This window comes from Saimiri boliviensis, chromosome 19 (assembly GCF_048565385.1).
Source record: "Saimiri boliviensis isolate mSaiBol1 chromosome 19, mSaiBol1.pri, whole genome shotgun sequence".
Taxonomy (NCBI): Eukaryota; Metazoa; Chordata; class Mammalia; order Primates; family Cebidae; genus Saimiri; species Saimiri boliviensis.
Genome location: NC_133467.1, coordinates 16,318,389 through 16,345,158, shown reverse-complemented (window position 1 = coordinate 16,345,158; position 26,770 = coordinate 16,318,389). Strand labels below are relative to the sequence as shown.

At 42.4% G+C, this 26,770-nt stretch overlaps 1 protein-coding gene across 2 annotated transcripts in view; it reads right to left on the bottom strand.

Annotated features, from left to right (window-relative positions):
* Window positions 1-6,988: 6,988 nt before the first annotated feature.
* The window catches only part of LOC101049252 (quinone oxidoreductase-like protein 2), a 51,415-nt gene continuing 31,633 nt past the window's right edge, over window positions 6,989-26,770 (bottom strand). Inside the window, exon 10 of one of the 2 annotated variants that reach the window (XM_074389538.1) lies at window positions 6,989-7,091. In XM_074389538.1, the coding sequence (XP_074245639.1) occupies window positions 7,071-7,091 (21 nt within the window). In that variant the 3' untranslated portion in view covers window positions 6,989-7,070. Of the gene's footprint in view, window positions 7,092-26,330; window positions 26,722-26,770 lie in introns of those variants that run through there. The other variant, XR_012514954.1, reaches the window with a different exon arrangement.

Sequence of the window (26,770 nt, the reverse complement as noted above, 5' to 3'; positions counted from 1 at the left end):
GGAATTTGGGAGCCTGAGGCAGGGGGATTACTGAGGCCAGGAGTTCAAGAAACCTGGTCAACATAGTGAGATCCTGTTCCTACAAAAAAGAAAAAATTAGCTGGGCGTTGTGGCTCACATCTGGTCTTAGCTTGGGTGGAAGGATCACTTGAGCCCAGGAGTTCTAAGCTGCAGTGAACTATGATCACACCACTGTACTCCAGCCTGGGTGACAAAGTAAGACGCTGTCTCAAATAAATAAATACATAAATAGCAGAAGGTTTCTAGGCTGTTCAGAGTATATGTTCTTATTTAGCTTTAATTATAGCAGTTCATATTTAACTTTTAGCTATTCTTCATCATTGACATAATCTAATCTGAGTTATCGTTTTTAATTTTTATTCTGCCCTCTCATAATAATCCATTGCAGTCATAGCTTATCTTTCCCAGAGATGCCTATCCTTAGCTCATTATTTTCATTACCCAGTGGCATCAGTAGACTGTCCATTTTAGAGGCAATAAAAGTGACACTTTTACCAAATTCACAGTGTGTCACTATCAGTCATCAAGTAGAGGAAAATCAACCACAGGACTTCTAGTGGAAGGCTTTTGCTCAGAAGAGCATATGTCTTAATGATAGTCATGTAATATATTTAACACAAAAATGCAATTATTTAAAATCTATTTCATGTGACTATAATAACTATAACCTTCAAGATTATTAGTCAGTGTAAATAGGCTCATTCAACCTGATGATTGATAGAGTAGATAGAGATTTAATCATAAAAACAAGAACTCAAAGATTAATTTCTGACAAATGGGATAATTTCTCCTTGTCCCATTTCTCAGTTAATAAAGGCTCATACCATTTTGCAGGTTCTACTGCTCTGTCCACTGTTCCATATACAGAAATGGCCCACATGTGTACAGTGTGGATGCAGACGTGTTTTAATGCCACTCACATCCCTTGCTCTCTCACTCTGGAATGAGTGACTGCAAATATACCAAAGCTCCCCAGCAGAGCTGTTCTAATGCTAAATTTAGCACATCAGGGCAATTTCCATAGAAGCCATTTATGATGCCAAAAAATAAGTTCAAGTTTTAGGTTCTGGAGGACACTGAAGGGCACAACAAGATGATTCTCTAAGTGTATTAGTCCATTTTCATGCTGCTGATAAAGACATACCCAAGGCCAGGCACAGTGCCTCACTCCTGTAATCCCAGCACTTTGGGAAGCTGAGGTGGGCAGATCACCTGAGATCAGGAGTTCGAGACCAGCCTGACCAACATGGAGAAAACCTGTCTCTACCAAAAATACAAAATTAGCCAGGCATGCTGGCAACGCCTGTAATCCCAGCTACTCGGGAGGCTGAGGCAGGAGAATCACTTGAACCCAGGAGCCAGAGGTTGCCGTGAGCCGAGGTCACACCATTGCATTCCAGCCTGGGCAACAAAAGCAAAACTGGCTTACCAAAAGGGAAATTTACAAAAGAAAGAGATTTAATGGACTACAGTCCCATATGGCTGGGGAGGCCTCACAATCGTGGCAGGAAGCAAGGAGGAGCAAGTCTCACATCTTATGTGGATGGCAGCAGGCAAAGAGAGGAGCTTGTATAGGGAAACACACCCCTATAGAACCATCGGATCTCCTGACACTTACTGGCCATCACAATAACAGCATGGTAAAGACCTGCCCCCATGATTCAATTATCTCCCACCAGGTCCCTCACATGACATGTGGGAATTCAAGATGACATCTGGTTTGGGACACAGCCAAAGCATATCACTAAGCATACATGTCTGCTGTCATTACAAGGGAAATGGCTGCCCATTTAGCTTTTATCATACCAGTTATATGATAAAATGTCATATGATCCAATTTTAGCTTGTATCATATTTTAGATTTTAAATAATTGCACTTTTGCGTTAAATATATTATATGACTATCACTATTTTCTGGGAGCATCCGATAAATGAATGTTGTAGATTCTCCGCATGCAACAACGCTCCTGTGATGTAGTTTCTGTTCGAGCTTGCTACAAGTATTCCCTTTTACACTTAGGATGCAATATTCTGTATGCCCTGTAACATTATGACACCATGACACTGTGTCCTAGTGCTGATCCAGATGTCATTCCTTAAATAAATTATGTCACTAAATGAATCTAACTGTGGTATAATTTCACGCCTGTGAGAATTTTTCTAAATTATCTTTTTCATTCACCTAATAATATTTTAGACAATATTAATTCACTTATTACCATAGAAAGACTTTTCTCCCATATGAACTGAATCTCCATAGCTCTTCCAAGAAAGCTGCTAAGCCTCAAACTATATGGAATAAACCCAAAACAGTTCGTGCTCCTATTTAATAACCAAGATGGGTGGGAAACCCATGAGTACTTTATTTACTGTGTATTCCTTGGGTATCTGCTATGCGCCAATCATCATTTTAGGTGTTAAATTCAGGCCACACTAAGTGGACAAGGTGAACTGTTCCTTATTTTCTTGGAGTTTAGAGCCTAACGGGGACACAGCCTAGGTAACAGGCAATTCCATTGTAAGTGCTAGGAGAGGATGACAGTGAGAAGCAGATGTAATGCACAGCAAAGGTGTCAACCCTCGCCAGAGAAGGTTTCTCGGGGAAAAAAAAAAAAAAATCTGTCTCAACCGAGACCTGAAGGATGAGAGTGCCTTATCCTGGAAAGAGAGAGAGGAGAGCAAGAGAGAATGTGTTGTGGGCAGAATAGACATAATGAGGGCTAAGAGGCAAAGGAAGACCTGGTACATTTGCAGCATCGTAATGGGTTTTATGCTCAATGTGTTTCGAGCTTAGAATGCAAATAAAAGTTGAGAGTTGATACTGAAGACTGTCCCTGCTTGGCACCTGGACAAGAAGAGTGGAGTGTAGAAATGGCAGGCATTCCTCATAAGCATGTGCAAACCCCCTAGCTTTTATCATATAATTGCTGTGATAAAAGCTAAAATGGGATCATATGACATTTGATCATATAACTGGTAGGATAAAAGCTAAATGGGCAGCAGAGGAAGTGCCTGTCCCTGAACTAGATGTTGAGCTAAGGCAATGCTGTGTGACAAGCTGTTCAGCAAGGGGAAAACTCACACTAGGTGAGCAATCAGTTACTGAAGAGGGTATCCACTGAAGAGCTTTGCAGACACTTATGGTGAATCCCTGCCATTTCTGCCAGCATCCTACACTCTGGCTGCTGGTAATAAACTATCAATTTTCCTTTTAGGAACTTCCCTGCCCCATCTCAGTTTAGTTGTCATGTGTGAGACTGGCCCCATCTCTTGCTCTAAGGATGGGAACAAAATTTAGACCTGGACAGTAATAGTCTTGGATCTCCCTGGCCATGGGATTAACTCAGCAGTCAGCACATGTCCAGAGACATTCCAAAAAGCATGCACCCAGAACTTATGCTTGAAGTACTGGGAAAGAAGGATGTTTCTCACTGGGTTGACAGACATAACAGAATGTCAACCTAGAGCAGCAAACAGCCATCTGCCCACCATTTATTCATTTAGTAATTGATGGCTGAATAACTACTAGGTGCCTCGTGTTGGAGGCATTAGGAATACAGAAATAAAAACATAATTCTATTTCTCTGGTTTTCACCATCAACTGGAGAGGCAAATAAAGTCAACTAATCACTTTAGTAAAATGTGGTAAGTATAAGGGTAGAAGTTACATACATTATTATATGCAGAGGGAAAAGCAGCCAACTCAGAGAAAACTACGTTCAGGATAGGCCATGGTGAGTTGGGGGTGTCTAAGGCAGTGAATTTGAGTCAAGAGCTCCCAAGAGAAGTCTGCAGAGACACACATCTGCGGTGGGCTGTGTTCATTTGTTTATACTTCACTTCTCTCATAAAGATTTGTGTGCTTTGATTTAGGCATTATCAGCACACGTGTCAAAATCATAGATATAAATGAGATTGTCAAGGAAGAGCACAGACTTCAAAATAAGAAAATAAGAGTTTAAGGTAAAAAGTAGAAGTAAATGAAGGTAAAAAAGAGAAGTCAATGAAGACTAAGAAGACAAAGTCAGAACAGCGTCAAAGGCAACCAAGGGAGGAGAGACTGTCAAGAAAGGGGTGAAGACGACACACACAGTAAGACATCAAATTACATAAGAAGTGCAAAGTGCCCACTGGAGTCCACAGGGTAGGTGAAAGGGTCCGAAAAGGGAGAGAACAGTGAGGGACTGTTTTTGTTCATTGGCTGGTTTGGTGGGTGGTTGGTTTGTATGTTATAAAATGGGAGAGACTTGAAGATGTTTTTTATCTGTGGTGAAAAGCCGATGGAAAGACTGAAGACGCAGGAGAATAAAGGAACTGAGTGATGAGTGTGGTGGTTCCAGAGGAGGCTCATGGGGATGGGTAATCCAAGAGAAGGGATTTGTCCCGGGTCAGGAAGTGCACCTCTGTCTTGGAGAAAGGAGGGAGGCAGCAAGGGTATGACTGCCCATGTAGATAATTTTGTGAGCTAGGCTAGCAGGGCTGAGGGACAGTAAGTCTACATACAAATCGTGCTTTTTAAAAACAGATTTGATCCATCATTCTGCTAACATGTTAGGAATCTCCCATAATTTCCAAAGTCAAAAAGGACTGAACTGATGGCGGCGAGTTCTAGAAGCTAAGGCCATACTGCACTGCTTCCAAGGGTGGGTATTTTCTGTTCCCACAGCCTGGCTGATTTTTTCTTTCTTTTTTTTTTTTTTTAGACTCAGTTAAATTTCTTTTAAACCTTAAGCCTATGGGTCACACTTATTTCAAGCAAATTCATTTTCTTAAGAGTCAGGCTTTTGTGTCTTTGCCTCTCAAAAGTCAGCAGCAGCTAAAAAGGCACTTGTTCCCATCAATAGCTCAATAACCATATGAAAACAGAAACAGATATTTAAGATGAGTCTGTGTGGAATTGCTCCCTTTAAGACATCTTTCTCAAAAGCATCTATTCCTCCTATCAACATTGCACTGTAAATGGACCCATCTAGGAGAATCCTTTAAATTTCTGTTACAGAATATCTCAATCTGATGAGGCCCGGCTGGTGACACGTGAGATCTATTTCAGAAATAAAGCGCCTGTCCTCGAATTGGATGTGGAGCTAAGGCAATGCTGTGTGAGAAGCTGTTCAGCAAGGGGAAAATTCACACTAGGTGAGCAATCAATTACTGAAGAGGTTATCCATCCCAATGCATTCATTTTATAGCACATAAACTGAAGCCCAGAGTGCCATATGGTTCACTGGGATCAATGCCAGGACCTGAATCCAGGTCCCCCGACTCCCAGCCCAGTGTTCATTTCTCCTCTCGCAACATCTGCTGTTCCTGCTGGGCAGCAGACTTCGCAAGGGCAGTGACCTACCTTTTCCATCTTGTTCACTTAGGTATCCCCCGCACAGAGAGGTGACAATAAAAGATATGTTTGTCAATAAGTTAACCACACTCAGGTTAAGCCACTGTTGGTCACTTATGAGATTTTTTGCAGAGCCAAACATCAGAGTTAAAGGTCTCGACAGAAAGGAAAAAAAAATCACCAATCCATAAATATGTGGTTTATGAACTTTGAAAATACTGGAAACTCTAAATAGGACTTCCAGTGTGGAAGTCTTGGCAACAGAAGCCATAGAGCCACCTCTTGTAAAGAGATCCAAGCTGGAGTTTCATTTGTCATGGAGTTGGCAGGCACCACACCCCTAGTCATCTATATAGTCTGAGTACAAAAGTTTCCACAACTCCCCTAAGTCAGTTTTAACCAACTTGAATCCTCCTTAAAATAGTTAACAGCCTCTGTCCTCTCCCCAAGCACTGTAACTGCTAAGCCTCCTTTCGTCTTCCCATAATCAAACCTGCCTGAAGTTTTCTGGTAAATTGAAATCACGTGCTCTTTCGAACATTAACACTACATTCCATCCCCCAGGGAACAGCCTTTGCCAGAGTACGAAGGAACTCCAAGGAGTCAGGGTTGGAAAGTGGCATTGCCACAGTTGAAGTTAGTTTTTTCAAGCAAAACCCTGTGAAGTTCTTCGTTTTGCTGAAAACCATGTGCTGGCTTAATGCCTTTCTATTCTGGATGAGACCAAATGTTTCTCAAATGAGTCTGCTAGAAGGGTCTCCAATGAGAACTGTATTCCCTCTTAGCATTCTTCAATTTGCATTTGGTTTGTGTTAATTGGTTAATGGTGAAAATAAGTACTTACATCGATTGCCCCTAAATCAGGAGCTGCTGCTGCTGCTTCTGCTATATCCCATCATCACAGCCTGCTGTTACTCACAGCTGGCAGACACTGTAAACTGTGTTGCCACGTCAGCTGCCCAGAACCTTTCTGCTTCAGTAGCAGTTTCCCATCGGAATGGCTTAATATGCAGCTCCTGAGGCTGGAAACATGATCTGACCACCATATTGAGAAGGTCTGTATAAAAGAGGCCACTCTCTGAAATTACAGAAACCGCACACTCCCCTTTGTGTTTCTAAATGAGAATTCCAAAGAGAACCTAACCATTATATTGAACTCCTAAACAATCAGGACAGCAGGTTAATAATTGGCAAAAAAAAAAAAAAAAAAAAAAAAAAAAAAAAAAAAAAATTCCTTCAGGATTAAACATTGAAAAACTGAAAATTAAGGACTCAGCATCACCGATGTTAGTTCATTATAAAATTATTAGTTTGGAGTAGCAAAAAAAAACCTGAAAAGGTGAATGCTCATAAAGAAAGAAACAGTTGGATAGTGATATATTTATGTTGTGAAGCATTAGGATACCAAATAACAAATAATAAAGCTATGCCAGTTTACTTGGGTTTCTATGACATATTACTGAGTGAAAAGGTGTATTATCCCTCATGCCATTATAATGTACATACAGAATTATTTCAGATTATTTATGAGTATGTAGGTATTAAGGAAGACACTTTATTTATGTAATCAGAAGAAATAATAAAGCTGTCTTTATTATGTAAGAATCATTGACAAGTGGTAACTTGCCTGAATTCTTATACTTCTAAACCCTTTGCTGAATCTTAAATGGATCTGGGTTTTTCCTCTCCCTGTTCCAAACACATAAAAGAATCCTTAAAGATGTCTTCTGTTTATCTGGAAAAGAAAAGCCATGCAAAAGAGAAAATGTAAAATTCTCTTCTAGCCCAGACCTCACACAACCCTTCCCTCCTTTGAGCTTGTTGTCAGAGGCAGGTCACCTCTTCACATCCTTTCTACAGTAGAGGGAGGGACCCCAGAGCACGTTGCTGACTGCTGTTCAATCCATACTATCTCAGATGGTGCCTCCAGGGGTGATTCAGAAATTATTTTTAAAACTACCAATTGAGGAAAAGAGGAGACTTAGAATTGATCAACCAATCCCTGCATTTTAGCACCAGCCAAAAACAGAGAAATAAGCACTTACTGATCAATAACCAAATAACCAACACATCTTACATAATTAGAATACAAGAGAGGTCATTGTGTATTTCTTGGCCACTTTTTTGAAGTAAAATGAAGTAAGCTGGGCAAGATGGTTCATGCTTTTAATCCAAGCACTTTAGGAGGGTGAGGCGTGATGATTTCTTGAGCCCAGGAGTTTGAGATCAGCCTGGGCAACATAGTGAAATCCCAACTCTACTAAAATCACAAAAATTAGCCCCGTGTGATGGCACACACCTGTGCTCCCAACTACCTGGGTGGCTGAGGTTGAGAGGCAGGAGGTCGAGGCTTCAGTGAGCCAAGATCACACCACTACACTCCAGCCTGGGTGACAGAGTGAGCCCTTGACTCAAAACAACACAAAACAAAATTATGTGAGGCATATGAATGTACCTGGATGTTAAATTATCTTAATTATATAGACAATGGAAGTTTTTTTAATTGGGAAAATTATAGAAAATTCAAGTTGTTCAATTGCCTTAATGGCTGTGTATGAAGTACATACACAAGTATGACACAGAAGACACATATGTATTAGGTATTTATTATCCTGGAATAGAGGAAGTTCTCAATGTTAAATAGGGAAAGGGTCTGATTTTGGTAAAATTTCTGAATTGTGGAACTGTTTTTAAAATAAATTTTTAAAAAGAAATGTTCTTTTATTTCAACTACAAAAATAATTCAAAGTAGAGTCCTAAAAATGTTTTGTAATCCTAAAGGATCTTGTCTCAGTTTATATGAGCTGCTATAACAAAATACCACAGACTGTGTGGCTTATAAACAACAGGTGTTTAGTCCTCTCAGTTCTGGAATCTCAAAAGTCCAAGCTCAAGAGGATGGCAGATTCAGTGTTTCATGAAGACCCATTCCTCACATGCAGACATCTCACTGTAACCTCACATGGTAGAAAGAATGATTGAGATCCCTTACACCTCTTTTGTAAGGGAATTAATCCCCTTCATAAGGGTTCTCCCTTCATGACCTAATCACCTCCCAAAGTCCCCACCTCCTGATACCATCACCTTGGGGGTTAGGATTTCAACATATGGATTTGGGGGGAAAACAACCAAACAATAGCATTTATCTCAAATTTAACCCATCATTTTAGATAAAAATTAATTCAGGTCAGGCACGTGGCTTTTGCCTATAATCCTAGCCCTTTGGGAGGCTAAGGCAGGCAGATTATTTAACCTCAGGAGTTCGAGACCAGCCTGGGCAACATGGCAAAACCCTGTCTCTACAAAAAATACAAAAACTAGCCAGGCATGGTGGTGTGTGCCAACTTGGAAGGCTGAGGTGAGAGGATCACTTGAACCCAAGAGGTTGAGGCTGCAGTGAGCTGTGATCACACCAGTGCACTCCGGCCTGGGCAACAAAGTGAAACCCAGTCTCAAAAAAATAAAATAAATTAGAGATTCAGAAAAGTTAAATAATTTGCCAAGGTCATACAGTAGAACTCAGGGCTTTTGGCTTTCAAAGATCCCACAACATTGTGCTGCAAATATTAAAAGCAGATCTTGTGAAAAGTGGCTTGTCATAATTAGAGAAGACACTCAGAATTACCATATTCTTGCTTTGTATGCAAAGACCACTTCCTGAGATTTATGCAAAGAATACTTAAATATGGTCTGCATTTGCCATCTTGTCTTGCAATTATTCTACTTTAGATTGTTAATAATTACTCAACTGGATGAAATTAAGGATACAAGTAGATATCCATAAAGAGCAGAATGTAAACAAATGCCAAGTATGTGATATCAACATTAAGGGCTATGAGAGGTCAGGAGTGGGCGATGAATTCAAATTAACTTGGGGTGGTGAAGAAAAAAAGATTAGTGAAAAAAGAAACAAGAAGGAATATTAAAAGATTTGTTATCTGTGAATGTTGCACATATTTAAGAACACTTGTGGGCAGGACTTTCAAGATGGCCGCCTAAGAACAGCTCAGGACTTCAGCTCCCAGTGAAAGTGCAGAGGGTGAGTGGACGCCGCATTTCCAGACGAACTCTTATTGCCCACAGACCAGGAGATACCCAGGCAGAGGGGTCGCCAGCGTCGCAGTCCCAGCCGGTGCGGCTGTTTTGGCCCCCGCGGGGCTGATTCCGCCCGCGCGGCTGCTGTGACCACTCCCTGTTGCTGCAGTTCTCCGTACAAAAGCCACTGGTCTGGGAGCCCTCTTAGCTGGCAAGCAGAGCCCTGAGACGGCAGAATAGCCCATTCATCTGAAATAGCGAGTCAGGCCAGGAGATTCCTAGGCAAAAAATCCGCCAGGAGCCGGCGCCGCGGTTCGAGCCGACTCCGTGAGTCGCAGCACGGGAGATCCCGGCGCCTTTTCAACAAGCGACCGGAACGCGGGGTCGTTCAACTTAAAAGAAAAGACTCTGAGTCAGGGAGCCAGGTGATCAGGCTCGGTTGGTCCCACCCCTCCACCCCCAACAACAACGAAAACAAAAACAGTAATTGGAAACCCTCTGGGTTGAGCCCTTCAAACCAAGCACAGCTGAACCGGGACGATCCGGCTCCGTGGGGGAGGGGCTTCCGCCATTACTGAGACTCTCCACCGCTACGGAGGCAGGCTGCCGTTGCCGAGGCAACCCGCCATTGCCGAGGCAACCTGCCACAAGAGAGAGAGTCCGCCATAACAGAGGCGGGGCCACCATTGCCCAGACAGTTCTAACTACGCCCATATAAAAAGGACTACAGGGAAGAGCTCAGGGCAGCTGGGCGGAGCCCACAGCAGCTCAGCAAAGCCCCTGCGGGCAGGCAGAGGCTAGGCGTGCTGCTAGCTGGGCGGGTCCGACCTGAAAAAAAAAAAAATCAAAAAAGGCAGTAGTGCAAGGGAAACTCATAAAGCTCCAACTCCCTGGGACAGAGACAGACAACAGGTGGATAAACCCACAAAAATGGGTAGAAACCAGCGTAAAAAGGATGAAAACCCCCGAAACCAGAACACCTCTCCTCCTAAAAGTGATCACAACTCCTCACCAGCAAGGGAACCAGACCGGATGGAGAAGGAGGGTGATGAAATGACAGAATCAGACTTCAGAAGATGGGTAGTAAGAAACTACAATGAGCTAAAAGAACATGTTCTAACCCATCGCAAAGAAAATAGGAACCTTGAAAAAAGATTGGACGAACTGCTGACGAGAATGGACAGCATAGAGAGGAGAATAAGTGAATTGATGGAGCTGAAAAACGCAACACGAGAACTTCGTGAAGCATGCACAAGCTTCAACAGCCGAATTGACCAAGCAGAAGAAAGGATATCAGAGGTCGAAGACCAACTCAATGAAATAAAAAGAGAAGGCAAGAACAGAGAAAAAAGCGCAAAAAGGAATGAACAAAATCTTCAAGAAATGTGGGACTATGTGAAAAGACCTAATCTACGTCTGATAGGTGTACCTGAATGTGATGAAGAGAATGAATCCAAGCTGGAAAATACTCTTCAGGATATTATCCAGGAAAACTTCCCCAACCTAGCAAGGCAGACCAATATTCAAATCCAGGAAATACAGAGAACACCACAGAGATATTCCTCAAGAAGAGCAACCCCAAGGCACATAATCGTCAGATTCACCAGGGTTGAAATGAAAGAGAAAATGCTAAGGGCAGCCAGAGAGAAAGGTCGGGTTACCCACAAAGGGAAGCCCATTAGACTCACAGCAGATCTCTCAGCAGAAACCCTACAAGCCAGAAGAGACTGGGGGCCAATATTCAACATCCTTAAAGAAAAGAACTTTCAACCCAGAATCTCCTATCCAGCCAAACTCAGCTTCATAAGTGAAGGAAAAATAAAATCCTTTGTGAACAAGCAAGCACTCAGAGATTTCATCACCACCAAACCTGCTCTACAAGAACTCCTGAAAGAGGCTCTACACACATAAAGGAAAAACCAGTACCAGCCACTCCAAAAACACACCAAATGGTAAAAAAGCAGCAACACAATCAAGAATCTGCATCAACTAACCAACAAAACAGCCAGGTAGCATCAAAATGACAGCATCAAATTCACACATAACAATACTATCCCTAAATGTCAATGGACTAAATGCCCCAATCAAAAGACACAGACTGGCAAATTGGATAAAAAGCCAAAACCCATCAGTGTGCTGTATCCAGGAAACCCATCTTACATGCAAGGATACACAAAGGCTCAAAATAAAGGGATGGAGGAAGATCTACCAAGCAAATGGAGAGCAAAAAAAGGCAGGAGTTGCAATTCTCATCTCTGATAAAATAGACTTTAAAGCAACAAAGATCAAAAGAGACAAAGAAGGACATTACATAATGGTAAAAGGATCACTGCAACAAGAAGAGCTAACGATCCTAAATATATATGCACCCAATACAGGAGCACCCAGATACATAAGGCAAGTTCTTAATGACTTACAAAGAGACTTAGACTCCCACACAATAATAGTGGGAGACTTTAACACCCCATTGTCAATATTAGACAGATCAACCAGACAGAAAATCAACAAGGATATCCAGGACCTGAACACAGACCTGGAACGAGCAAACCTAATAGACATTTACAGAACTCTCCACCCCAAATCCACAGAATATACATTCTTCTCAGCACCACATCACACCTACTCGAAAATTGACCACATAATTGGCAATAAATCACTCCTCAGCAAATGCAAAAGAACAGAAATCATAACAAACAGTCTCTCAGACCACAGTGCAATCGAGTTAGAACTCAGAATGCAGAAACTAACTCAGAACCGCACAGCTTCATGGAAACTGAACAACTTGCTCTTGAATGTTGACTGGATAAACAATGAAATGAAGGCAGAAATAAAGATGTTCTTCGAAACCAATGAGAACGAAGACACAACATACCAGAATCTCTGGGACACATTTAAAGCAGTCTCTAGAGGAAAATATATAGCAATGAGTGCCCACATGAGAAGAAAGGAGAGATCTAAAATTGACACCCTATCATCAAAATTGAAAGAGCTAGAGGAGCAAGATCAAAAAAACTCAAAACCTAGCAGAAGACAGGAAATAACTAAGATCAGAGCAGAACTGAAGGAAATAGAGACACAAAAAACTCTTCAAAAAATCAATAAATCCAGGAGCTGGTTTTTTGAAAAGATCAACAAAATAGACAGACCACTAGCCAGATTAATAAAAAAGAAAAGAGAGAATAACCAAATTGATGCAATAAAAAACGATAAAGGGGATATCACCACAGATTCCACAGAAATCCAAACCATCATCAGAGATTATTACAAACAACTCTATGCACATAAACTAGTAAACCTGGAAGAAATGGATAAATTCCTGGACACCTGTAACCTCCCAAGCCTAAACCCGGAAGAAGCCGAAACCCTGAATAGACCAATAACATGGTCTGAAGTCGAGGCAGCAATAAAGAGCCTACCACCCAAAAAAAGCCCAGGTCCAGATGGGTTCACAGCTGAATTCTACCAGACATACAAGGAGGAGCTGATACCATTCCTTCTGAAACTATTCCAGACAATCCAAAAAGAGGGAATCCTTCCCAAATCATTTTACGAGACAAACATCATCCTGATACCAAAACCCGGCAGAGACTCAACAAGAAAAGAAAATTTCAGGCCAATATCCATGATGAACATAGATGCAAAAATCTTCAATAAAATACTGGCAAACCGATTGCAACAGCATATCAAAAAGCTCATCCACCATGATCAAGTAGGATTCATCCCGGGGATGCAAGGCTGGTTCAACATACGCAAGTCCATAAACGTAATTCACCACATAAACAGAACCAAAGACAAAAACCACATGATTATCTCGATTGATGCAGAGAAGGCTTTTGACAAAATTCAACAACCCTTTATGCTAAAAACCCTCAATAAACTAGGTATTGACGGAACGTATCTCAAAACAATAAAAGCTATTTACGACAAACCAACAGCCAATATCATACTGAATGGGCAAAAACTGGAAGCATTCCCTTTGAAATCTGGCACTAGACAAGGATGCCCTCTCTCACCACTCCTATTCAATATAGTACTGGAAGTTCTAGCCAGAGCAATCAGGCAAGAAAAAGAAATAAAGGGTATCCAAATTGGAAAGGAGGAAATCAAATTGTCTCTATTTGCAGATGACATGATTGTATATCTGGAAGACCCCATCATCTCAGCCCAAAATCTCCTGAAACTGATAAACAACTTCAGCAAAGTCTCAGGATACAAAATCAACGTGCAAAAATCACAAGCATTCCTATACACCAGTAATAGATTTCAAGAGAGCCAAATCAAGAACGAACTGCCATTCACAATTGCTACAAAGAGAATAAAGTACCTAGGAATACAACTAACAAGGAACGTAAAGGACCTCTTCAAGGAGAACTACAAGCCATTGCTCAACGAAATAAGAGAGGATACAAACAGATGGAGAAACATTCCATGTTCATGGTTAGGAAGAATCAACATCGTGAAAATGGCCATACTGCCCAAAGTAATTTACAGATTCAATGCTATTCCCATCAAGCTACCAATGACCTTCTTCACAGAACTGGAAAAAAACACCTTAAACTTCATATGGAACCAAAAGAGAGCCCGCATAGCCAAGTCAATTCTAAGCAAAAAGAACAAAGCGGGAGGCATCACACTACCGGACTTCAAACTATACTACAAGGCTACAGTAATCAAAACAGCATGGTACTGGTACCAAAACAGAGATATAGACCAATGGAACAGAACAGAGGCCTCACAGGAAATACAACATACCCACAACCATCTGATCTTCGACAAACCTGACAAAAACAAGCAATGGGGAAAGGACTCCCTGTTTAATAAATGGTGTTGGGAAAACTGGCTAGCCATGTGCAGAAAGCAGAAACAGGACCCCTTCCTGACACCTTACACCAAAATTAACTCCAGATGGATTAAAGACTTAAACATCAGACCTAATACCATAAAAACCTTAGAAGAAAATCTAGGCAAAACCATTCAGGACATAGGTGTAGGCAAGGACTTCATGACCAAAACGCCAAAAGCAATGGCAACAAAAGCCAAAATAGACAAATGGGACCTAATCAAACTCCACAGCTTCTGCACGGCAAAAGAAACAGTCAGTAGAGTGAATCGGCAACCAACAGAATGGGAAAAAATTTTTGCAGTCTACCCATCTGACAAGGGGCTGATATCCAGAATTTACAAAGAACTAAAGCAGATCTACAAGAAAAAAACAAACAAGCCCATTCAAAAATGGGCAAAGGATATGAACAGATACTTTACAAAAGAAGACATACAGGAGGCCAACAAACATATGAAAAAATGCTCATCATCACTGGTCATCAGAGAAATGCAAATCAAAACCACATTGAGATACCATCTCACACCAGTTAGAATGGCGATCATTAAAAAATCGGGAAACAACAGATGCTGGAGAGGATGTGGAGAAATAGGAACACTTTTACACTGTTGGTGGGAATGTAAATTAATTCAACCATTGTGGAAGACAGTGTGGCGATTCCTCAAGGACCTAAAAATAGAAATCCCATTTGACCCAGCAATCCCATTACTGGGTATATATCCAAAGGATTATAAATCATTCTACTACAAGGACACGTGCACACGAATGTTCATTGCAGCACTGTTTACAATAGCAAAGACCTGGAACCAACCCAAATGCCCAACGATGATAGACTGGATAGGGAAAATGTGGTACATATACACCATGGAATATTATGCAGCCATCAAAAACGATGAGTTCACGTCCTTTATAGGGACATGGATGAACCTGGAAACCATCATTCTCAGCAAACTGACACAAGAGCAGAAAATCAAACACCGTATATTCTCGCTCATAGGCGGGTGTTGAACAATGAGAACACATGGACACAGGGAGGGGAGCACTACACACTGGGGTCTGTTGGGGGGAAATGGGGGAGGGGCGGGGGGTGGGGAGGTGGGAAGAGATAGCATGGGGAGAAATGACAGATACAGGTGAGGGGACGGAAGGCAGCAAAGCACACTGCCATGTGTGTACCTATGCAACAATCTTGCATGTTCATCACATGTACCCCAAAACCTAAAATGCAATAAAAAAAAAAAAAAAAAAGAACACTTGTACTACACATGCTCTAATTGATAATATTGACCTTTAGTTTACATGGAGCTTGGGACCCCCAATTCTAAGACAATATTGCAGTCTCACTTCCCACACATATCCCTGACTTAAGAAGAGATACACTTGGAATATGTGCATAAAGCATACATCCACATACTCATAAACCTGCATTTTCTTTGGTTCAGACAGCTTGGATAAATTAGGGAAGTTACTAGATTTGTCTGCATGCAACTAAACAATAGAATAAAAATGAAAGCAGGAGGCTGAGGCAGGAGAATCACTTGAACCTGGGAGGCAGAAGTTGCAGTGAGCCAAGATCATGCCATTGCACCCTAGCCTGGGTGACAAAACGAGATTTCATCTCGAAAAAAAAAAAGGAAAAAAGAAAAAAAAAGATCAGGCATGGTGACTCACACCTGTAACCCCAACATTTTCAGAGGCCAAGGCAGGAGGATCATTTGAGGCCAGAAGTTTGAGACCAGCCTGAGGGACATAACAAGACCCCCATTTCTACACACACACACACACACACCCACACACACAAAAGTGAAAAATGCAATAACTGATGTGCTCCTAAATACACACCTTTTGGATTTCATAGGTATATCCTTTCCAATGTCACCAGCAAATTGGAAGTATTAGCTCAGACTTCACTAAACCAAACCCATGGCAGAAAATAAGTATAAATGTTTCTTCTTGAAAGAATTTTAAGCTCCACTACTTAAACTAAATTACTTATTTACAATAGATGAGAAATTTCATGTTTACCCACCATAAGACTGATTCAAATATTTTGAAAACATCTTGAACTCCCCAGGAATGACTGTAAAGTGTGAAAAAGCCCCTTTTTAGAGCAAAGGCAGTATATCACCGTGGTTACGTGTGTGGGCTCTGAAGCTACACTGTCAGGCTGGGTCCTGGCTCTGCCACTCTCCAGTTCCATGACATCAGGTAAATCATTGAATCTCTCTGGGCCACAGCTTCCTTATCTGTGATATGGGGTTAACAGTAACTATCTCAAAGGTTGTTGTGAAGAGTGAATCATTACCAGTAAAGCATTTAGACAAACACTGCAGCCTATGGTCTCTACCTCTAACCTAATAGTAATTAGTAAATTGTTATGCTATTATTTAACAATCGTTGAGTGCTTACAGTTTTCCAGCTTTGTGCTGTTTCTTATATGTATATAATGTTAGACAACCCCACACAGCAGCCCTTTGATGTAGCTTCCGTCATCCATTCCCTTCTGTTATAGGTAAGAAAACCGAAGCTCAGAGAAGGTGGGTACTTTACTCAGTGGCCCACAGCTAGCAAGGATAGAACCAGACTTTGAGCCCAGGTCTAGTATGGATCAAGAGCTTGAACTTTTGAATCCCAGTTTATACTTCCTCCCAAGTCAGCGGTTCAAAAATACTTAACATAGACCCATTGCTCGGCTCATCCATTCGCTGGTTCATTCGCTGAGAGCCAGTTGTATGCCAGGCAGTATTCCTGGTGTCGTAGATGTAGAGGTGAACCAGACGGACCAGAAGGGTGCTGCCTACATGAGCCTGAGATCCAGGGAGGGAGACAGACAAGTGAACAAAAATAAACCTATCATGTAATGCCAGTGGGGGTAAGTGAATAGGGAAGAGTCAGAGGATAGAGAGCATCAGGGCCCAGGCGGGAGGCTACTTTAGGCAGAGGAGTCAGGGAACACTTCTTTGAGAAGTGGAAATGAATGCAGTGAAGGGTTTTTCACGGCAAGAATGGCAGAGGGAAGTGTGGAAGACAGAGTGACTGTAAGTGCAAACGTCTGGAGGCAGACGAGCTGGCCTTATTGGAAGAGTGAGGAGGCAGAGATACTAGAGGGAGTTGGTTTGGAGACAGAAGGTGTAAAATAGCCTCTCAAAGAATAGGAAAGTGAATTAACTAGGGAAATGAGGCAGCACCAGTAGGCACCACTGAGAATCCACTTGAGCTCTGTGCATAAAATTAAGAGCAGTAAGCCAGCTATATATTTTTATCCAGCCACACTCTGAGATTTGGTGCCTGGATACAGACCTGAATCGATGGGTAGAGTTTTACCAGGTTTGAGGTTTGCCAGGGGAAAGCATCGGAGAAAGACAAGAGCCAGGGTGTTGAACAGGGACCATGGACCCAGGCTGTGAAAGGAAGGATGGAAGGGGAGCCTGAGGGTCACGACGGACAATGAAAAGGTATATAGATGAGTGAACCTGGCGAGGCCAGACGATGGTTGGAGTTGGGGTTCTAGAGGCAGGGAGCTGGAGTGGGGAGGTGGTAGTCAGAGTGGGATGCCAGAAATCATCATTTTTGAGGTTGGAGCAAGTACTAGGAATGCCAATCACCACAGCATGACCAGAGTGAATGGCTGAGGCAGGAAGAAGGGCTGCTGGCACTAAGGAGGCCAAGAAATCAAGAGGCCAGAATACTACTTGGATCACCAGCTTCTGAAACCCGGCCACATACTATAATGACCTGGGAGCTGTTAAAAAATATGAATGCCAGCCAGGTGCAGGGGCTCACACCTGTAATCCCAGCACTTTGGGTGGCCGAGGCAGGTGGATCACTTGAGGTCAGGATTTTGAGAACAGCCTGGCCAACAGTGAAACCCCATCTCTACCAAAAAATACAAAAGTTAGCCGGGCATGGTGGTGTGCGCTTGCAGTTCCAGCCACTCGGGAGGCTGAGGTGGGGAATCGCTTGAACCCAGGAGGCGGAGGTTGCAGTGAGCCGAGATGGTGCCTGCACTCCAGCCTGGGTGACAGAGTGAGACCCTGTCTCAAATAAAATAAAATAAAAATACACATGCCTCCAAGCCCCCAAAGATTTGAGCTTAATTGGGTAGAAATGGGGAAAGGAGAGGAGAGAAGTGTAATGCCAGGCATTTTTAAAATCTTCCCAAATAATTTTACAGCCAGGGGTGGGCCTGACTGACATACGTGGACAATCAATCACCAAGAGAGGAGGTGAGGAGAGCAAAGGAGAGCCTGCAGGGGCTCAAAGCTTCAGACCACGGCACAGAAGACTTAAGCAGATTCCCATGGCCTGTGATTCCAAGCTGAAGGGCAGGTTAGGGAGAAGCAACAGCCTGGGAGTGGCCATGAGGAGAAATGCAGATACCTACCCCACCTTCAGGCTCTGGTACACTTGAGGGGTGTCCCCCTGTCCCCAGGAGTGAGTCAGGCATCATTTGGAGCACAAGAGTGAGGTTGAGGACATACAGGAAGCGGGTGGGGGTCAGGAGCCTGGGAGCTGAAGTCAAATAAGGAACCATCAGAGCTGTGTAGGGGAAGGGCCTGGGAGCCCCGTACTCAGGTAATCACCAGGTAAGGTACGGTGGGATTAGAATCGAGGCCTTACAGGGGAAGGTGGTAGTCGATTCTAATTAGAGCCTCTCTTTTATATTTTGACTCTTTGGCAGCATATTACTTTCCTGTGGCTGCCATAACAAATTACCACAAACTCTGTGGCTTAAAACAACAGAAATATATTCTCCAAGAGAATGCAATCACCAAGAGAAGAGGTGAGGAGACCAAGCAGAGCCGGCAGGGGCTCAAAGCTTCACTCAGTGGGAAGAGAGACAAGAATGACGGCAGGCTGGGGAGGAGCCCACAGCACCGGAGGTGGAGGCTTACACAGACTCCCATGGCCTGTGCTTCCAAGCTGTGGGGAGGGTTAGGGAAAAGCAATAGCCCGGCAGTGGCCATGAGGAACAGTGCAGCCTAGAAGTCTGGATCGAGGTGTGGGCAGGGCCATGCGCTCTCTGCAGCCTCTAGAGGAGAACGCTTCCTGCCTCTTCTGGCTTCAGGCGGCTCTCAGGCAGCCTTGACATTCCCTGGCTTGCAGCTGCATCAGCCCAATCTCTGCCTCCATCTTCACACGACCATCTGTGTGTGTGTTTGTGGCCAAATCCCTCTCTCTTCTTACAAGGAAGGCAGACACTGGACTCAGCATGGCCTCATCTTCACTTGATTACACTTGCAAATACCCCATTTCCAAATAAGGTCTCATTCACATATGCGGTCACATTCACATCACAGGCTAGGACTTCAGCACATCTTTTGGGGGACACAATTCAACCCACAGCAGGTAATTGGTAAAAGCGATATAACAGCTGGGAATGGGGGTTTCCACCCAAATAACACCGGCTCTTTGAGCCACTATGAATTCCACTGAGAATATGCCACAGCCAGAAGAGGGTCAGCCATAGGCCTCCTTTCTGGCCCTCCGTGTCAGGGCAAGAGGAAGACAGTCTTGGCCGGCATACACACAGCTCCATGGGCCTCCTCCAACCTGCTTGAGAGAAAAAACAAAGCTCCAGCGGGAAAACCCATCGTCATAGTGGGCCAACAAGCCAAACAAACTCTCTCTGTTCATAGCAGGTCAACAGTGTCTTTGAATACACATATATTTGATGAGAAGCCACAATTACACAGGAGAATGAAAGCCTAAAAAATGTCCTGCTATCTCATCATTAGCAACAGGCAGTGAAACTGGACCAGTCAAGACAACACAAATAACCTGTGTTGTGTGGCAGAACCCAAATTTTGTTAAACGGGTAATGTACTCCATCCATCAATTATCAAGAATTAAGTGCCTAATATTGAATGTTAGCACAAGAAAAATAAAATCCACAGCACCCTCCTGTGCTTAGCCACCAGCTGGGGATGTGAAGAAAATGAGAGCCACATATTAAAGACAAAGTATAGTTAATTGTTAAATTGTATGATGTAGATAGACTCAATAACAGAAATATAAAAATAGGAGAGGTCAGTGATTGAGGATTACTCATGTTGGGCCTTCTGGAGTTTGGTATTTCCATTCTGTATATTCCAGTCACCAGGTTGGCTGGACCCTAAACCCTCTACATTCAGTCTGTGAGAGTCTCAGCATTCCTGATTTACAGGTGAAGAAACCAAGGTTCACAGACATGAAGTGGCTTGCCCAAGGTCAGACAGTATACATTTCCAAGTCGAGAACTGAACACAAGTCTTTTATCTGCAACTCCAAAGCTTGTTCTACAACTCACTGAAGGATGAGTAGGGTTTGGATAGGTAAGGAAAAATAAGGAGGGTGTTTCATGTATGGGAAATAGAATTAATATTTTATTATCACATTTAGCTCATCAGCTCCTGAGAGCTGGCCTGAATCCCCAGATGAGAAGCGGCTGTCAGTCTCTTAAAATACCTGCTCTTAAAATATCTGGGTCAGTGAGAAGAGGATCACAAGGTCTCCTTGTGGGTATTTTTAACTTAAAAAAGATAACCTTTAAAGCAAAGGAGAGGATAAAAATGAAATTAATAAATAAATCAGAATTTTTACAAGCTGAAGTCAAAAGAAAACTGTTCTATAAGGAAGAGCAGGTTATTGACCCTGACTTGGAAGCTGTAGGGAGGTATCCCGGGTGGATCTCAGTCGTTCCTGCCTCCATCAGGTCTGTAAAGGGTGGCCTGGAATCAGAAAATGGACCTGAGAAATGAGCAGAAATGCCAAGCAGGAGACATGAAGAGCTAGTGCCACTTCCTCACACCGCCTCCGGAAAGGCATTGCCCTTCACCCTGTCTTGAGAGAAGAAAGGGGGAAAGAAATTCAGCAAACCTCTACCAGCCTCTACCACTGGCTCTCACAATTTTCAGAACAAAAGAAAAGGAAGGGGACTCTCTTAAGCAAGCATGGTACATTATGTGAAAGTGGCACCAATAGACATGTAAATGCTGTTTTAATATTGAGAAAGGTATTCTGAGCGCTGCTTTGTTTATTGTGACAAATGAGCAGTAACACTTAACACCCTGCACAGCTTTCCCATCAGCTCAAAGGTACTAGGAATGAGGAAGGAATTCTAGTTGTACGTGCCAGAAAATATGTCTGCCAGGTCCTCAAAGGGGGAGGTTCCTGCAAAGCACCCTACTGTGTCACCTGTCAAAGGCAGCACATGAGAACAGTAGGTTTCCCTCAGGTCTGGGACAAGACAGGCACTTTGCTGCACTGAATCCCGTGCAGGGAGAAAGTATTAGATATAACAGAAGTCCTGCATCTAAGGAACTGACTGCCTGGTCGCATCTCTAATCCAAGACCTGGATCATTTCACCATTTGCTGAACATCACTGAAGAACAGGACTAACATATACAACGCAGCAAGTCAAATATGCAAATATATGGCTATCTGAGGACTGACTTGCTATGGGAGTTCTGAGGAGAGAACGATCAATATAAGCTGGTTTCACTGAGGGAATGACAGAATCTTGGAACAGGGAGACTTGCTCCTCCAGGCTCTGGTATGCACCACAGACACAACGGTGCACAAAAAAGTGTCCCAATCCCCACTTTCATAGAGCTCATAGTCTAGCAATCAGTCTCCTTACAGAAGATGGTACTGGTGGCTCAAGACAAAGGCTGGCACTTATCTAGGGTCTGTGATGTGCCAGGCATTATGCTAAGTGCTTCACAAATATAATCTTACTTTATCCTCATAGCAACTCAGTGATACGGCCATTACTATTATCATCATTTTATGCATGGGAAACTGAGCTCACAGAGTTAATGAGTGATGATGCGAAAATTCCAATCCAAGGTTTCCTGGCTCATGAGCCATTCTTTCTCCTCTACACCACATGGGAAACAAGATCAGATGAGATTGTATGATGTAGTGCTTGAAAGCCAGGAGAAGCAGTTCATATCTGCTATGGAGGGGATAGGAAGTTATCTGCTGTCGGTTCTCTCTTTCTGCTGCTGTGTGCCCCCTCTGCCAAGTCATATTCCCAAGAGATACACATGGAGCTCAAAGGATCCTCCCCTGCTCCCAGATCTCCTTCAGCTTTCCTGCCTTAGTGAACTGCAGAATTTTTCTCTCTCCCTTAAATCCTAAACCAATGATAGCCATAAGAAACCAGTCCTCGCCAGGCGCAGCGGCTCAAGCCTGTAATCCCAGAACTTTGGTAGGCCGAGGCGGGTGGATCACGAGGTCAAGAGATCGAGACCATTCTGGTCAACATGGTGAAACCCCGTCTCTACTAAAAATACAAAAAATTAGCTGGGCATGGTGGTGCACGCCTGTAGTCCCAGCTACTAGGGAGGCGGAGGCAGGAGAATTGCTTGAACCCAGGAAACGGAGGTTGCGGTGAGCCGAGATCGCGCCATTGCACTCCAGCCTGGATAACAACAGTGAAACTCCGTCTCAAAAAAAAAAAAAGAAACCAGTCCTCATGGTTTTTCTCATCCAGCCCCTGTACTAGCCTTTTTCAGAGTTCCTAAGATCCACAGGAACCCTGGAAGTTACCCCAAATCAAACACCCCCCTCATCTTTTAAGTGGCATTTTATCACTCAAAACATCTAAAGGAAAAGAAAAATGTTTCTCCCTACCTTTAGTTCTTTAGTTCACCCACCAGATCTTCCCAGAGAGGGAAAGGGGTATCAGAAAAGGGGTGTCTGCATTCTCTCCACCTCCCTAGAGGACCAGAGATTCTTCTCTGCCCTCCATCCTCTCTATTTCTGAGTTGGCAAGTACTGCTCCCTAACTAGGCTAGGGTCAGGAAGGGCACGGTAAAGCTCATCCCACCTGAACAGCATGGAACTGGAAATGCTACAATAAAAGAAATTCTTACGTTTGAAGGATAAACCCATTTATCAATGGCAAAACACTTTCAGAAACACCACGTCATTTGAATCTCTCATACTAGGTAGTTGATATTACCTTCCCTCCTTCTTTTTTAAACAGATGAGTAAACTGAGGTATGTAGAAGAGAAATGATTCTCTAAGGTCACGGAGGTAATACTTGCAGCCAGGCCCCTGAGCCCAAATTCTGTGCTTTCTACTCTCCAGCATGTACACTCAGGAATCTTGATTTACATAAGGATGCCAGATAGAGACAGCAAAGTTTAATAGTCATTCCCTATGGTCATCTTAACAGATTAGGGAGACTTAACCAAATAGTTTTGGTTTCATTTTATAATCTCCTATAAATCTATCCTCCAACAATATAAATCTCTTACAATATTTGCTTTTAGTCTTAGCAAACTTTAAGAGCAGTAAGTTCTATATGTTTATTCTTCTTCTATTAAAAAGTGCTACTTTTACTTTGCCCTAAAATATTTCTTTAAAATGTTAAAGTTGTCCTTAGTTCTTATGCTGTGGGATTTAATAAGTTCCTATTTTTTATCCTAGGTTTTCATTATCCTATAAATCTCAATCATATTTCCCTCTCAGCCTCTGTCTTTCTTTCCAGAATGAAGACTGCTAATCCTTTTATCATCACTCACAAAGAATGTTCTCTACCCTCTTGATCAACTTACATGTCCTTCTCCAGACCTTGCCTGGCTCTGTAATTCTTTGAGGTACATCAGATCACTGGGCTCCCATCACTCCGTCTAATCTTCTATATAAAAGAGCACAATGGCTTTAGCTAAAATGTAAAAATATTTGAGAGACCATTTTAAAAATCAAACAATTCTTTTGCTCCATGTCAGCCCAGCTTATGCTGAAAAAATATACATTTTTTGCTCCAATAAAATGAAATGAACTCTGAAATGAATTTAAATACACTGGTAAAAGGCAACCTTATAACCTATTATGAAAATAACTTGCAAAGCACTTTTACATACGTTATCTCATTTGACCCTCACATGAACCATGCAAGGTAGGGAAAACATGTGATCCTTATTTTTCACATGAAAAAAGTAAAAAGGTGATTAGACCAAGATCAAAGAGCTGGAATTAGAGCCCCAGTCCCTGGCCCTTCATAAGAGAATAGTGCTTTTGCAGCTGTGCACTGCATCCTTCCTTATGTTCACTTGTCATTTATTTTAAATCACAAACTACCCCCTCGAAGACGTTTGGTGATAAACAGCAGTTGTGAAATAAGTCATGGTTCTATTAAAAGGAAACATGTTCAAGGCTAGTCTATACTCTATTCTTTTCTGGCTCTACACACTCTCCATGGTTCATCTTAGCCACACCACAGGTATCAATATCACCTCCTTGCAAATGATTCCCAAAGTTATATCTCTAGGCCACACCTCTCTTCGGAGCCCCAGACAGGTATTTAACATGCCCTGTAAATCTCAATAATTACAAAACGTAACCTTTTGCCCTATCATAGCTTCTCTCCACTGCCAAAACCCAATTCTGATGTCCGTTTTCTCAAACATCTACGAGCTAAGAGTCATCTTGACATTTCCCTCTCCTTCCCCCACCCTACTCCATATCCAATTTAACATCAAGTCCTTTCACCTTCATCTCCTGAATAGCTCTGCCTTCTGTTCATTTCTCTCCTTCCCCATCACCACCACCCCAGTCCACGATACAACCATCTTTCATTTGGACTTTAGTGGACTCCTAACTGTTCCTCTCTAATCCCTTCTTCCCACTATGGCTGGAGGGATTCCAAAAGGCCATTCCGGTCATGCTGCGCCTGTCCCATCTCTGCTTACAACACTTCAGTGGCACCCCTTGCTTTTAGCATAAAGTCAAAACTCCCATAACTTGTTTGCACATCCCTGCCTAACCTGGTCCCCACCACCAGCCTCATCTCACAACAGTGGCCTTCATTTCTCAAGCTTTGGCCCCACTAGACTCTTTTCACCTCCCTTTATTCACTGAGCTTTCACTAGCCACAGGGTCCTGGAATATTCCCTTTCTTCCCTACCTAAATCACTAGGATTAAATTCCTAGAAGCTTCCATCTTCAGATAGAGGCTCAAGGGTCTTTCCTCAAGGAAGTTTCTTGATCTTCCCGAGTTGAATTCCTCCATTAGACCTCAGATGGCACCAGTTTAGCATGACTTTACATATCTGATTAATGTCTGTCTCCCCTACTAGATTTGTAAACTTTTGCTCACACAGAAGCACATAGATAAATGCTTATGTGAATATGAATAAGCCCACGAATGAGGAAATGATTATATATCATATACCTCACTATGGAATACTAAGCAGCTGCTAAAAAGAGATAACTCTATATACTAATACGAATGTCTATATTATTAATTTAAAACAGCACATTACAGAACAGTGTGCATACTGTTTTTAAAACTTACATGTGTATATATTTATTTTTTTAAAAAAAAACTCTGTGTTTGTTGGGGGCGGGTGTGGGAGGCTGTATTGAAAAAGGTTTGCAAAACTCAAGACTAACAACAAATTGCTTGAAGTGCTTGCTCTGGAAAATGGAAATGAGACAAGGAAGAGGAAAAATAGGATAACAATTTCTACTTAAAAATTTCTGGGTTTGACTTTATCCAGTGACCATATAGTACTGTTGTAATTAGTTTAACAATACGATTTTAAAAATAATGATACAGTTCACCAAAGTTCAGGAAACTGATCATTTCTAAATACAGTGAAAAAGAGGTAGAAAAGCTACTTTGTATGATCCTCAACAAGGATACAGTTCTAGAAACAAGCTAATTTCCAAGCCAGACCTTCAATCTAGCAGTAAGTTCTGATGAAGAAGCAAAATGGAAGAGAACAATTGGAAATGCCAGAATTTGTTTGTTTAATTAGGTTTTACATCACTTTTATAAACAAAAGAGATTTCAAAAATTTATTGCTGTCCTGGCATGGTGGCTCACACCTGTAATCCCAACACTTTGGGAGGCCGAGACAGGCAGATCACTTGAGATCAGGAGTTCAAGACCAGTCTGGCCAACATGGGGAAACCCTGTCTCTACTAAAAATATAAACATTACCTGGGCATGGTAGAGAGCACTTGCTACTTGGGAGGCTGAGGTATGAGAATCACTTGAACCAGAGAGGTGGAGGTTGCAGTGAGCCAAGATCATGCCACTGCACTCCAGCCTGAGTGACAGAGCAAGACTCTATCTAAAAAAAAAAAAAAAAAAAAAAGGCATTGATTCCTTTATATAAACTTGGAAGGAAAATTAGAAAAAAATATAATAGCATGAATTTTTCTTAGTTTACTCCAATTATTTTAAATTAAATATAATTGAGTACATGAAAGCACCTTGCTATCCCTCACTTCTCAAATAACAGCCCTTATTATCTTTACCGTAACTCAAATAGGAAGGTCATTTTCTAACTTCACACAGGTTACAGAGGAAAGAGCAGGAATAAATATACAGGTGGTGCACAGATAGGATCATTCCACAGATAATGGCAGAAAACCTCACTTTGATTGTGCAGGTGGAGAGACCCACAGTTTCTGAAAAGGGGGAGGTGGGCGTGCGGGCACGATTCCTCCAGCAGCAGCCTACGAGGAAGAGCTGGGAAAAAAGTCTGTGAATATAGAATAAATACTGTCACTTGGAGCTGCATTGATTCTTTT